This window comes from Castanea sativa, chromosome 12 (genome assembly GCF_040712315.1).
Source record: "Castanea sativa cultivar Marrone di Chiusa Pesio chromosome 12, ASM4071231v1".
NCBI classification, from domain to species: domain Eukaryota; kingdom Viridiplantae; phylum Streptophyta; class Magnoliopsida; order Fagales; family Fagaceae; genus Castanea; species Castanea sativa.
In genome coordinates, this window is record NC_134024.1 from 10,422,027 (window position 1) to 10,435,765 (window position 13,739).

Genomic DNA, 13,739 nt, shown 5'->3' on the forward strand with positions numbered 1-13,739 from the left:
CAATGGTGTTCAATTTGACAGTAAGGCCTTTAGGCAATATTGTGGTAACATGGGTATTATAAATAGATACTCTACCCCAGCTTATCCTCGGGGAAATGGGCAAGCCGAGGCCGTTAACAAGGTCATAGTCAACGGGCTCAAGAAGAGGTTAGACGATGCGAAAGGCAGATGGGTAGAAGAGCTCCCTCATGTTCTGTGGACGTATCGGACCACACCGCGCAGGTCTACTGGAGAAACGCCATTCTCTATGACTTATGGAGCCGAGGTAGTGATACCTCTGGAATCTGGTTTTCCTACTCTAAAGACGAGTTCTTTTAGCCCAGAGAATAACAAGGGACTCCTGGAGAAAGATCTTGATTTATTTGAGGAACGGCGTGAGGCAGCTATGGTCCAAATGGCTTATTATCAACAGAAGCTAAAACGAGGATATGATGCCCACGTGAAGCTAAGGCCACTTGCACCTGGTGATCTTGTATTAAGAAAGGTTGTGGGCACCTCTAAAAACCCAGCTTGGGGTAAGTTAGGACCCAACTGGGAGGGCCCCTATCGCATTGTTTCAGTGGCAGGCATAGGGTCATATCGGTTAGCTGATCTAGATGAAAAAGTTGTACCACGCCCATGGAATGTAAATAATCTTAGAAGGTATTATTATTAATAAAATTCGCTTTTGTTAGTTAACATTTCAAAGTTATGAATATCTCTGACGTTTGAAGTTATCGTTTTTAAGAATCAAACAGAAACTTGGTTAAGTACAGTCCTCGGACCACAAACCCTGTGGAAATTGATGTCTTATCATTTGTTAAACAGAACCTTAGTTATGCCGGGTCCTCGGACCTCCTGCTTTGGGAAAATTAACATTTGAAGTTATCGTTTTTAAGAATCAAACAGAAACTTGGTTAAGTGCAGTCCTCGGACCACAAACCTTGTGGAAATTGATGTCTTATCATTTGTTAAACAGAACCTTAGTTATGCCGAGTCCTCGGACCTCCTGCTTTGGGAAAATTAACATTTGAAGTTATCGTTTTTAAGAATCAAACAGAAACTTGGTTAAGTGCAGTCCTCGGACCACAAACCTTGTGAAAATTGATGTCTTATCATTTGTTAAACAGAACCTTAGTTATGCCGGGTCCTCGGACCTCCTGCTTTGGAAAAATTAACATTTGAAGTTATCGTTTTTAAGAATCAAACAGAAACTTGGTTAAGTGCAGTCCTCGGACCACAAACCTTGTGGAAATTGATGTCTTATCATTTGTTAAACAGAACCTTAGTTATGCCGGGTCCTCGGACCTCCTGCTTTGGGAAAATTAACATTTGAAGTAATCTTTTTTAAGAATCAAACAGAAACTTGGTTAAGTGCAGTCCTCGGACCACAAGCCTTATGGAAATTGATGTCTTATCATTTGTTAAACAGAACCTTAGTTATGCCGGGTCCTCGGACCTCCTGCTTTGGGAAAATTAACATTTGAAGTTATCGTTTTTAAGAATCAAACAGAAACTTGGTTAAGTGCAGTCCTCGGACCACAAACCTTGTGGAAATTGATGTATTATCATTTGTTAAACAGAACCTTAGTTATGCCAGGTCCTCGGACCTCCTGCTTTGGGAAATTTAACATTTGAAGTTACAATTTTTAAGAATCAAATGGACAATTGGTTAAGTCTTACCTTTGGACCACAACTTTGATCAAAGTTAACTCCTCATTATGTCTGGGTGTTAATGCGTTACTGTTTATTAACTCGGATCTTAAGTTTTATATCTTTAAGTGTTAAGCAAGTTTGTGTAAGGAATGGTCCTCGGATCTTACATCCTACTAGAAACGGTGCTATACATTACAAGAGTTTGACCATACATGAGGTCTTTTCTTCTTTTTAATCAAAGGCATTGTTTAAATATCTCAACCATATCACCTTCTATTAAATCTTTAATAATGTGCGTATGATTATGTGGAAGTTATGATTGTGCAATCCTTGGAGTTAGATTTGTTTACTCTGAGAAACTTTTGTTATGTATTAATGGGAAACTTTTGCGATAAATATAAAAAGAATAAAGTAAAAGCAGATGCAACACGAGTAAAAATCAAATAAAGTTGTTCTTCATTAATCATTCAAATATACATTACATATATAATTCAAATATGGAAAAAGAGAAGTCCTAAAGATAGGTCCTAAGCTTTTGAAGGGGGGTCTTGCTGAGAGGTACTGGTGCCCTCGGTCTTTCTCAACTCCAGCTCAAAAGGAGTCAAGACTTGCTTTCCTTTATTTGCTGTCTTCGTTGGAAGGACGTTGGGTTCCACTGACTGGCTCAAGTCCTTCTCTGCATCCCCTCCTCCTTCCTTCTCTTTGTTGGAACCTGAAGGTTGTGGCCCAGGATCGAGGAATTTCTTTGTGGGACCACCGGAGGCAGAGCAGGGAGAGTTGATTCAGGGGTAGGAGTAGCAGCAGGAGCCTTTTCAATCTCCTGTATCTCCAGGGGAAGCCAAACGTTTTCGGATTTCCTCAAATCCGAAGATAGAGGAACTCCAGCTACGTTTAGGGCTTCCCCCCAGACTTTCTGACAATACTCCCGGCACAAAGCCACGAAGGCCTCTGTCAGCTGCTCCTCGGTTGTTTCTACCCCTTCCTCGTAGCTTGTCTGCTTGGCAGCCTCTAAAGAGCGTTGGAATGAGCTGGCTTCTTCCTTTATCAGCGCAAGTTCCTTTTTCAGATCCGAGCACTCCCTTTGGGCTTGGGAGAGCTCTTCATCTCTTTCGCGAAGGAGCTTGCGCTGCCCTTCTATCTGGGTCTTCATGGTCTTCAGATTCGCCTCGGCCCCATTCCTCTCTCTCTTTAGATCAGCCACCTCTGAGGTCAACTTCTCGTTCTCAGCAAGGGTTGTGCCCAAGGACTTCTCAGTCTCCAGTCTGATTTCAAGCTCAGTTCTGGCCTTCTTTCGAGTGTCTTCTATAAACTTCTCGGCTACAAAGACCTCCTGAATGGCCTGTAACAAAGTATGATGGAATCAGGAATAGTAAAAAAACTTATAAATATTATTAAAAGTGGAATCTTCCTAAAAGGGGAAAAACTTACCAGCGCTAAGTCTCTTTTTAGTGAGAGGAATAGTTGTGGCTGGCTCATTTTTTCCAAGGTCTCCATGTCCTTGAGCAGCAGGAGAGGGCGTTCCAACACTTCGGCCAAGTGGTGGGCATGGCCTTGTTGAACCGCCCTTATACTGGATTGGCAGGAGATGGGGGCGCAGTCCAGTTTTAGGTCGGGGGACCAGGTGGTCGGTGCTCGGCGCACTTCTGCCTCGTCCCTGATTTCTCCGCTTTCCCGGCGAGCGGGCCCTACCTTGCCTTTGTCCGGCCTGGCTGTGAACCGGTGTGAGGTGTTCTCGTGGTATCTTGTGGTCCTTATTGATCGTCCCTTCGGTATCCCCCTTTCTCTTCTTTTTGGGATCCTCGGCGGGAAGTTTTGGCTCAGCTGGAGGAGGAGGAGGAGGTGGCAAAGTTTGAAGAACTTTGGACCCACCCGTCTTTTTCTCAGCGACCTTCGCACCTCTCTTGACTAGGAGATCTTGCATCCTATCCATGTCTTCCTCGGCTTCGTCTTCCGGTTGGGCAACTATAAACCCTACAATTCTGGAGGCCTCGGTAGCTTCTTCCTCCTCGTCTGAAAGCACGACGAACTGATTCCCTCGAGGTCGTTCGGTGTCTTCGAATTGGAATTGATCTATCTCTTCGTCTAGTGTATGAGAAGAAGATACCTGCTCCTCTGGAACAATAGTTGCCTGGGAATGCACGACGAGGGGAATTGCCGCTATGGCCTGGTTGTATAAAACGGTGTCAGGGGCGTCAGGGAGATCGTGGTCGTCCAAAAAGTTGGGCCGGGCTACGTTTATTTTTCTTCGCCTCCGGTCACCCGCGATTATGGCGTTTTCTATTTCTTGGAAGTCCGAGGAGATGGGATCGTATCCTAAAATCAGATGGGCAGCTCTAAGTTGTAGGTCCTCGCTGACAAACACCTCGGAGCGAAGCACTCGGTTTAGATCGGCAACGCTGCAGTGGCTCAAGCGTGGACGCACGTGCTGCTTATCTGTAAAGAAAGATGTGAAAGTGAACAACATGGTCAGATTCACATAACAAGTGACAAAGTTAAACAAATATAACACATATTAGTGTGCATGTTTGTGAGTGTCAAAGGCAGTTGCGAGGTGGGGAGGTTAATCCTAAGGTGTCGCACCTGGATCTCCCCACTCAACTGGGCAGTGGAGGCCGTCGTGCCAGTTCCCAGACACGATCAAGTAGTCGTCCTTCATGCCTTTGTTGGATTTGGGCGGACAGGAGATTAGCCTAACGACGCGAGAGACTTAATGTAATAACTTACCTTAGAAAGTTTATGGGACTCGTACAGAAAGACGACGTCGTGCCAGGTGAGGTTTAAACCCATCTGCTCGTTTAGAGCATCTACACTACCCAAAACTCTAAAAACGTTTGGGGAGGCACGATCGGGACCTGGCGGTGGTTGCGAAGGTACTCCACTAGTTACGGGTCTCATTGGGAGGGTCATCCCACCCTCTATAAAGGCTATCATTGGGATGATAACCTCTCCCTTTTTCCTAGAACCGGCCACGGCTTCTGCCGGGCAATATTTCAACCCTACGTCGCTGGGAATACAGTACTTGGCCCTAAAGCCTTCCATCCCAGCGGCGGTATCAACTAGACACTTGAGTCTTCCCATTACAGAGGAACGAGAGATTAAACTCTAAGAGGGAGAATGTTTGTAGTGACAGCCGAGGACAAAGACCGAGGAGAAAAGGTTAAGAATAGAAAGAGCAAGAACTTACAAAGTTGAAGGTGTGCAAATTTCCACGGTTTTCTGCAAGTAAGGTATGATGGCTGATGTTTTGATGGGATTAGCCCCTGAGGAATTAAATGAAGGCGCAGGTTCCCGAAGCGTCACGACGTGCGAAAAGGCGGCCTCAAAATTATATTTGTCCCGCCTAAAATTTCGTGGAGTAACGAGGACCGTTGGATGCCCATCTCACCGTTGAACATGGGAGACAAAGAGTAACTTACAGTAATAAATGCGCGCGTTTTGAAAATAAAACCGCCAAGTGGCATCTTCTGGGACGCGAAACGATTTCCACACGTGCCGTAACTCGCAAAGTGTGTGGAGTAAGTTCTTGTCAGATCAAAACCCTATTTTTCTCCTCGGACGTTGAAAATTAGAGTTTTGAGGGGCTATTGTGGGGGGTGAAAAGACCTTGATGGGTATATGGGCCGTTGGGTCATGCTAAGGAAGGCCGACCTATCCTTGGGTTTAGGACTTGTTAGTACTACGGGTCGGTCCATACGCCGAGGATCCAGCCGAAGGTGATTTTCCCCTCGGACTGACACCGGAGAACCCGGGACTTCATGGTAAAGGTTAGGGAATGACACGGTCAAGACCAATGGTTAGAGGGAGTGAACCCTTGAATGTCCTAAAAGCACCAATGTTGGAGAAATATCAAAGAATAAAAGTACACTCCTCCAGCATTAAAGCCTGCACCAACCACCGCATTAATGGAGAAGTGACACTTGAACGATGGAAGGGAAACTTGCAGTTACTATTCAAATGCACTAAGAAAAGAAATATCTAGGCTAAGGGGGAGTTGGGGCGACACGTGTACAAAATATTCAAAAGAGTAGTATTTAAAGAGTAATCTAAGACAGGAAAGGGGGATGGACTTTTTGTAACCTAAAAGAAAAAGAAACAAAGAGAGAAAGATAATATAAGAACAACTCTCGGCTTACGTCAGGAAAATTACTATGTTCCTTGTTGTTTCAGTATTTGAATCTTTAGTTTGTCATTTAATCCTCACACACTTTTAACCCGAGTTTGGCCCATCTTCTACAAATTCATATTGTTTTAAGGCTCGTTAGGCCTGAAATTTATAGCATGTTCTTGCGGAGCGGTGTCTTGTGCACTTACAATAACAATAAGTGTTGTAACATTTTCTCAAAATATTTATTTTCAATTGTAGTCACAGTCAAATATTTTATTTTTTTATTTTGACTTGTAAGAAATTGGTACCTCAATAATTGTGAAAATATTCTGAAATTTGTTGTGTCAATATAACAATATATATGGCAGTTTATAGAAATATTTAAAAGAAAAAAAAACACAAACCGATTACTGGGAAAAAAAAAAACTTTAAGCACTGTAGAAATTAATGTTAAAATGTTGTGGACTTAGCATTTTTTTTATTTAATCTATAAGAAATTGAGATCTCAACAATTGTGAAAATATTACGATAACAATAAGTGTTGTAACATTTTTTTAATACATTTATTTTCAATTGTAGTTGGCTACAGTCTCATATTTTATTATTTTATTTTGACTTTTAAGAAATTGACACGTCAATAATTGTGAAAATATTGTGAAATTTGTTATGTCAATATAACTATATAAATGTCAACTTACATCAATATTTAAAAGAAAAAAAAAACACAAACCGATTAATGGAAAAAAAAAAAAGACTAACTAAACCAAAGCAGTGTTATAGTTATAGTGCTACAGTGTATTGTGATAACAATAAGTATTGTAACATTTTTTTTAAATATTTATTTTCAGTTTTTGGTTGGCTATAGTCTCATATTTTATTATTTTATTTCGATTTGTAAGAAATTGACACGTCAATAATTGTGAAAATATTGTGAAATTTTTGTGTCAGTATAACAATATAAATGTTAGCTTACATCAATATTTAAAAAAAAAAAAAACACAAACCGATTACTGAAAAAAAAAGAACCAATCTCTTATTTTATTTTATTATTTTATTTCGACTTGTAAGAAATTGACACGTCAATAATTGTGAAAATATTGTGAAATTTATTATGTCAGTATAATAATATAAATGTCAGTTTACATCAATATTTAAAAGAAAAAAAAAGAAAAAAAAAACACAAATGATTACAAAAAAAACCAAAATACTGTTGCAGCTACAGTACTACACAGTGTTTTGCACTAGATGCACAGTGCCGATCACTGTGCGCACATTACACAACCCGATTACTTGAAAAAAAAAAAAAAACTCACTAAACCAAAACATTGTTTCCGCTAAAGTGCTGCACAATATTTTGCATTGAATGCACAGTGCAAAAGCACTGTAGCAGCATTGCCACTTTTATTATAAAGAAATATTGTGAAATTTGTTATATCAGTATAACAATATAAATGTCAGCTTATATCAATCTTTAAAAAAAGAAAAAAAGCACAAACTATTACTAAAAAAACCAAATCACTGTTGCAGCTACGATATTGCACAGTACCGATGCACTGTGCACGCATTACACAACCCGATTACTTGAAAAAAAAAAAACTAAACCAAAACCCTGTTTACGCTACAGTGCTGTACAGTGTTTTGCACTGGATGCACAATACGAAAGCACTAGCGGCATTGCCGCTTTTATTATAAAGAGATAATTTGTTGGGTTGATGTTTTATTATTATTATTATTATATAAGCAAGTTCAATGGAAGCAAGTATTCCAATGATTTTTTTTTTTAAGAAAGTATTCCAGCGAAAATTGAAACAACCAAAGGGTTGCAGAATAAGTACCGTTAAGAAAAAATTGAACAAACGAAAGTACTGTAGCATTTCACATGGTAACAATAACTCATTGGCTCTTTTTACGTATAGATAATATTAATTACCGTTTATCAAAAAATAAAGATAATATTAATTACTAATCTATTTAAAAAAAAATTTTATGAAAAAAAATATATAATAATTAATATTTTAATTATTTTTTATAAAAATTATGTCAAAATTTCTGTAAAATAAATACCTAAAAATTCGTTAGCATAACCCTTATTATTATTTTATAAGCAAGTTCAACGGAAGCAAGTACCGTTAAGAAAAAAAAAATTTTGATTAAACCAAAGTATCATAGCGTTGCGCACTATAAGAGTTATTAGGCTCATATAGAAAATAGCTCAAGCCTATAAAAAAAAAAAAAAAAAAAAAAGAAAGAAAATAGCTGAAAGAGTTATCAGGTGAACTAACCCATGTTAGCTTTGCCTCCACACCTCAGCCAATTTCGCCAATGCAACATGAGAGGACCCACCCTCTTTCACAGCAGCCACTGCTTCAACCCTCAAACCCGAAATCCTTTCTCTCAGTTCTGTCCCAACTTCCGAGTCCATTAACTCCTTCACTCGCTTCTCCAACTCAGTTGCACTCACAAACCCATCTTCCGACTCGTTTAACTCCAAACCTAACTTGGTTTCCGCCACCAAAACGGCCCTATTCAACCTTTGCTCTGCGTACAAAGGCCAACCAACCATCGGCACTCCACACCAAACCGCTTCAAGCACTGAGTTCCACCCACAGTGAGTCACGAATCCACCCACTGAATCATGACTCAGCACTGCCACTTGTGGAGCCCATTGTTTCACCACAAATCCCTTATCTTTGGTCCTTTCCAAGAAGCCCGTTGGCAACAATTCATCCAAGTTTGGATCTTTATCCGTATCTGGTGGTGGATTTCTCACAACCCACAAAAATCTTTGACCGCTATTTTCTAAACCCACCGCAATTTCTTTCACCTGCTTCTCCGAAAACGATCCCAAGCTTCCGAAACATAGAAACACAACGCTTCGACTCGGTTGTGAGTTTAGCCATTTCAAACACTCGTGCTCTTCTCCATCTTGATTGGTGTTTGATATCAAAGGTCCAATACAGAAAATTGGCGGAGTTGGTCCATCTGGGACACATAGTCCACCAGAGATTGCCTTGATAGCTTTTGTTTCGAGCAAGTCGAATGTGTTTAGAACAAGTCCATTTGAATTGGCCATGTGGATTGCAGTGTTAAGAAAATATTCGTACATTTTAGTAGTGGGTATGTCTGAAACCCGGACAGGAGGTAAGCCAGGAATATCAACAAGAAGCATATTATTGAGATCATTGAAGCTTTGATCCTTATTTTTATGCAAGGTGGGGCGGTAAAGAAACAAGGCTTGACTACTTGGACTAGAGGTGAAGAAATAGTAGGTGGGGATGGTAAGGTTTGAGGCCACTTCGAAAGCAGCATCACAAAAGAAATCAATGATAAAGGCTCTGAGTTTGGAGGTTTGGGAAATAGTTTTGAGGGTTTGGTGGAGATTTGGGTTGTTGAGGCGTGGGGTTAAGAACTTCAGTTCTACAATGGAAGTAGTACTGGGTGGAACTTCAGAGATAGGTGGGAGGTGGTGGAAAGTGATAGATGGGGTGGTGGAATTGACGGTAGTCATGTATTTGGTGGTAGAGCTAGCTACATATTGAGGTGCAGCGGAGTTTGTATTTGTGTTTGGTTCGCTTAAGATGAGGATTGTGATGGAGAAAGAAGGGTGATGTTTTAGTATGAGCTTGCCAAGCTCTACCATGGAGATCAGATGGCCTCTGCCTGGAGAAGGGTATAAAACTATGGCATCCTCCATTTTCTCACAAAGAAAGAGAAGAATGGCGTCGGGGGTTTCAAAGACTAATCACTTATGAGCTGTGACAATTTGCATACAAACTTCAATAAATACTCAAATCATCCAGATCCAGGTTTGTGTTTTAATTTTTCTAGACAAGTTATTCAGCAAAAAAAAAAAAAAAAAATTCTAGACAAGTTCTGTCCACATAACTTCAAGTACTGTAGCATCTCTTTCGTCATGGCATACGTGTGAGAACTGAGAAGTAGTCATAGACATATGTCAGTTAATGACTTTTTTATATGTTATTATATGTTATTATTTGTTTTATGACTTTTTTAGTAGTTTAAGTCAATTTCAGTTAATTGTAAGTATTTGCATTATGACTACTAATTTGATGTCATTATTATTTATTTATTTAATTTAAATACATTTAGTAAATTATAAAAGTATTTTTTTTTATACAAAATAAAAATTCTATTATAATATATAAGTAATATATGTGTATGAGTCTCTTTTTAGAGACTAAACCTGAACGTTTACCTATCCAGACTTTACAAAAATTTATACTTGTAAAGTGACTATCATACAAAAAATATGTAGTTGTAATTATAAAAATATTTAAACTAGAGATAACTAATTTTTTTTGAATTAAAAGTATTTAGAAGTGAATATAGAATTTTGTTAATTACTTTTTGTATAATATATATTTTAAATATATATATATATATATATATGTTTTTGTTAGTTTCTCCTTTTCCACTCTCCTTAATTTAATAATAAAAAAATCTAGTTTATATGTATTTTGTAATTCAACTGAGTTAGAATATAATTATTTGAGATATAAATATTTCAAATTTATTTTGTTTATCAATTATGTTTAGATTGACTTATTTTATTTCTTACAAGCTAAATTTCATTTGATTCGATATATTATGTTGATATGATAATTTGAGTATAGTGATACTACTACTTTCATGGCAAATAATTGTAATATACTATTTATTTTTTTCTTTGTTTTTGAAAAATTAACTTTCCAACCAAGGTGGTCGATTCTGTACGGTATCGGCTGGTACGGCTGTAATTTTCTGTACCAATGCTTAGGCCAGAACAGAAACATGGCTATTTCGTTTCGCTCCAAATATTGGGTCATACCGGGACGTATCGGTTATTCCGGGAAAAATACTAGATATCGGCCAGAAAATGAAAATCGACTGGTAAAGTGTAAATCAACGAAAAAAAGAAAAAAAAAGAAGAAAGATACCCAGATCTTTGCTGTCGCTTCCACTTTTCTGGTAGCGACGCACCTTCGCGGATCATCATCCGTCTCCTTTTTGTCTTTGGTTCTTCTTCTTCTTCATCTTTCGTCCAGAGTTGCTCCACTTCTGTTCACTTCTTACTGATTAATGTTTCTTTGGACTTCTTTTGCCTTTTGCTTTTACTTTTCATTAAAGAAGAGACTCTGTGTAAGTGTGCCCCTGACACTACCCACGTTAACTTTGACAGTTTAAATTTTAAGTAGAATTTTATATATATATATATATATATATATATATATATATATATTAAAAATTAAAAGGACACAAGTTTCATACGCATTTGACCGTACAAACTTGTATTTACTACTATTATTAAGGATACAAGTGATCTGCTATCTACGTCTACCATTACAACTACAAACTTGTATTATTACTACTATTATTAATATAATTATCACCATATAATCTATTAAATATTATCTATGTATTTGCTTTTATTTATTATTAATGAGCTGACACTTTAATCAGAAAGTTCTCAATTAAAGTATATAAGTAAATTATCATTTTAAATATTTGCAACAAATTATAGAGATTTTGAATAATAAATATATATAAATTAGTAGTAAATCTAAATCGATATATTAGTATTAACTAATACCGTATTGAAATATTTCGTTTTTTTAACCAAACTAAAGCGGCCTCGAACTCATGGGTCTAATTCTCTAAAAAAGTAGCTACTCATTATTGTAAAGTGTTGTACATGCTTGTGATTATAGAGGCCACTCCTCGGAGACCAAATCCACACCAATTTAAGCATACACTAAATAATAGTAAAAATGGTAAGTTGTCTCTTTATTTAACCAAAAAGAAATCGTAAACCCTTTCTTCAATTAAGCAAAAAAGACATGAAAATTTTAGACATACTGATGAGTGAATTCATGTCTTTCTTTTCTTATATACAGTAAAAACAAAAAACAGAACTTAACTTGCACAATAATGCTGCCACCACTGTCAGGTTTGCTCCAACAATTGGGCCAATTTGGTTAATGCAACATGGGAGGAGCCACCTTCTTTCTGGGCTATCATAGCTTCGTCTCTGAAGCCCAAAACACTCTCTCTCACATCTCTCCCAGATTTGGACTCAAATAACTCCCTCAGTCGCTTTTCCAACTCTTCTGCACTCACAAACCCATCTTCCATCTCCTTTAAACCCAATGCCACCTTCATTTCCTCCACCAAAAACACCCTGTTCAACCTTTGCTCTGCATACAAAGGCCACGCAACCATTGGCATACCAACACTAATTGCTTCAAGCACCGAGTTCCACCCACAGTGAGTTACGAACCCACCCACCGAGTCATGACTCAGCACTTCCACCTGTGGAGCCCATTGTTTCACTACAAACCCCCTATCCTTGGTTCTTTCCAAGAAACCCTTTGGAAATAATTCATCCAAGTTTGGCCGTTCCTCATTATTTGGCGGTGGATTTCTTACCACCCACAAGAACCTTTGGCCACTATTCTCTAACCCCACCGCCATTTCTCTCAACTGTTTCCCTGAAAACAATCCCATGCTTCCAAAAGATAGAAACACAACACTTCGACTCGGTTGGGAGTTTAGCCATTTCAAACACTCGTGCTCATCTCCATCTTGATTGCTGCTTGATATCAATGGTCCAATACAAAATATTGGGGGAGTTAATCCATCTAGGACACATAGTCCATCCAATATTGCCTTGATAGCTTTTTTTTCAAGCGAGTCGAACGTGTTTACAAAAATCCCATTTGATTTGGCCGTGTGGGTTGCTGTGTTTAAGAAATATTCATACCGTTGAGTAGTACGATCTGATATACCTCCTGGCATGTCCGAAGCTGGGATAGGCGGTAAGCCAGGAATGTCAAGAAGCATATCACCGAGATCTTTCAAGCTTTTTTCCACTTTTTTATGCAAGGTGGGTATGTATAGAAACAAAGCTAGAGCGCTTGCGCCAGAGGGGAAGAAATAGTAAGTGGGGATGTCAAGGTTTGTGGCCACTTCGAAAGCAGCATCACAGAAGAAATCAAAGATAAAAGCTTTGAGTTTAGAGGTTTGGGAAATTGCTTTGAGGGCTTGGTGGAGATTGAGGTTGTTGAGGCGTGGGATTAGGAAGGCTTGTGCTATAAGGGAAGGAGTGGATGGGACCTCGGAGATTGGTGGGAGGTGGTGAAAGTTGATAGATGGAGTGGTGGAATTGACAGCGGTGATGTATTGGGTGGTAGAGCTGGCTACATATTTGGGTGCGGTGGAGTTGGTACTTGTGTTTGGTTTGTTAAAGATAAGGATTGTGATGTTGAAAGAAGGGTTATGTTTGAGTATGAGCTTGCCAAGCTCGACCATGGAGACTAGATGACCTCTGCCTGGAAAAGGGTATAGAACTATGGCATTTTCCATGTTCACACAGAAGTGAAGAACGGCTCAGGGGGGTTTCTTAACTGAAGTGTATGCTTGATATACAATTATTCAATTGTAATTAACTCAAGGATTGGTGTATATGTAGTAGTTTTCAAGGGGCTTTTGTCTTATATGACCTCTATGAAGCCCTAGGTTAAGACTACAAATTTTTTATGACCTCTATGACCCGTGTCACAGTGGAAGAGCCACATGTTCAAATATAAAATTTCTATGTAAATAACAAATTCTTGGTCCAAACAACTGTTAAATGGTATCCAACCCCACTGTAGATTGGAACATTTTTTAATGACTAAAGTCTGATTATGTTGTGTGGTTTGAAAACTTTCCTCTTACATTTTTGGCTGCTTTTGCAAGCTAATTAATCACTGAGGGAATCGAAATATACCCAGCATATTGCTCTTAGACGCTGCTTTATTCTGATTTGTATGCAGTTCGGATTAGGATCCAATGGTGCAATTCACCTTCTTCTCTCTTACAAATTTTTTTTATATTTTACTTTTTAAAGTTTTACTTTTTACTTTTGTTAACTTTTATTTTAACTTTTTTAATCTATGATTGAGATTGAAAATTACTTTTTGCAACTATCAATCTCAAGTTTTAACCATTGATAATAATT

At 38.5% G+C, this 13,739-nt stretch overlaps 3 protein-coding genes across 3 annotated transcripts; all 3 read right to left on the reverse strand.

Annotated features, from left to right (window-relative positions):
- Positions 1–2,074: 2,074 nt before the first annotated feature.
- Positions 2,075–3,183, reverse strand: LOC142620155 (uncharacterized). The gene is made up of 3 exons (XM_075793568.1): positions 3,064–3,183; positions 2,348–2,974; positions 2,075–2,089 (listed from the first exon to the last, which is right to left on the reverse strand). The coding sequence occupies exons 1-3, from the start codon at positions 3,127–3,129 to the stop codon at positions 2,075–2,077; spliced, it is 708 nt and encodes a 235-aa protein (XP_075649683.1). The 5' UTR covers positions 3,130–3,183.
- A 103-nt stretch (positions 3,184–3,286) lies between these two features.
- LOC142619617 (anthocyanidin 5,3-O-glucosyltransferase-like) lies at positions 3,287–9,595 on the reverse strand. The gene is made up of 2 exons (XM_075792778.1): positions 8,023–9,595; positions 3,287–4,068 (listed from the first exon to the last, which is right to left on the reverse strand). The coding sequence occupies exon 1, from the start codon at positions 9,432–9,434 to the stop codon at positions 8,028–8,030; it is 1,407 nt and encodes a 468-aa protein (XP_075648893.1). The 5' UTR covers positions 9,435–9,595; the 3' UTR covers positions 3,287–4,068; positions 8,023–8,027.
- A 1,905-nt stretch (positions 9,596–11,500) lies between these two features.
- On the reverse strand, positions 11,501–13,183 carry LOC142618473 (anthocyanidin 5,3-O-glucosyltransferase-like). Its single transcript, XM_075791415.1, has one exon. It carries the CDS (start codon positions 13,100–13,102, stop codon positions 11,684–11,686), a length of 1,419 nt encoding a protein of 472 aa, XP_075647530.1. The 5' UTR covers positions 13,103–13,183; the 3' UTR covers positions 11,501–11,683.
- Between the last annotated feature and the right edge of the window lie 556 nt (positions 13,184–13,739).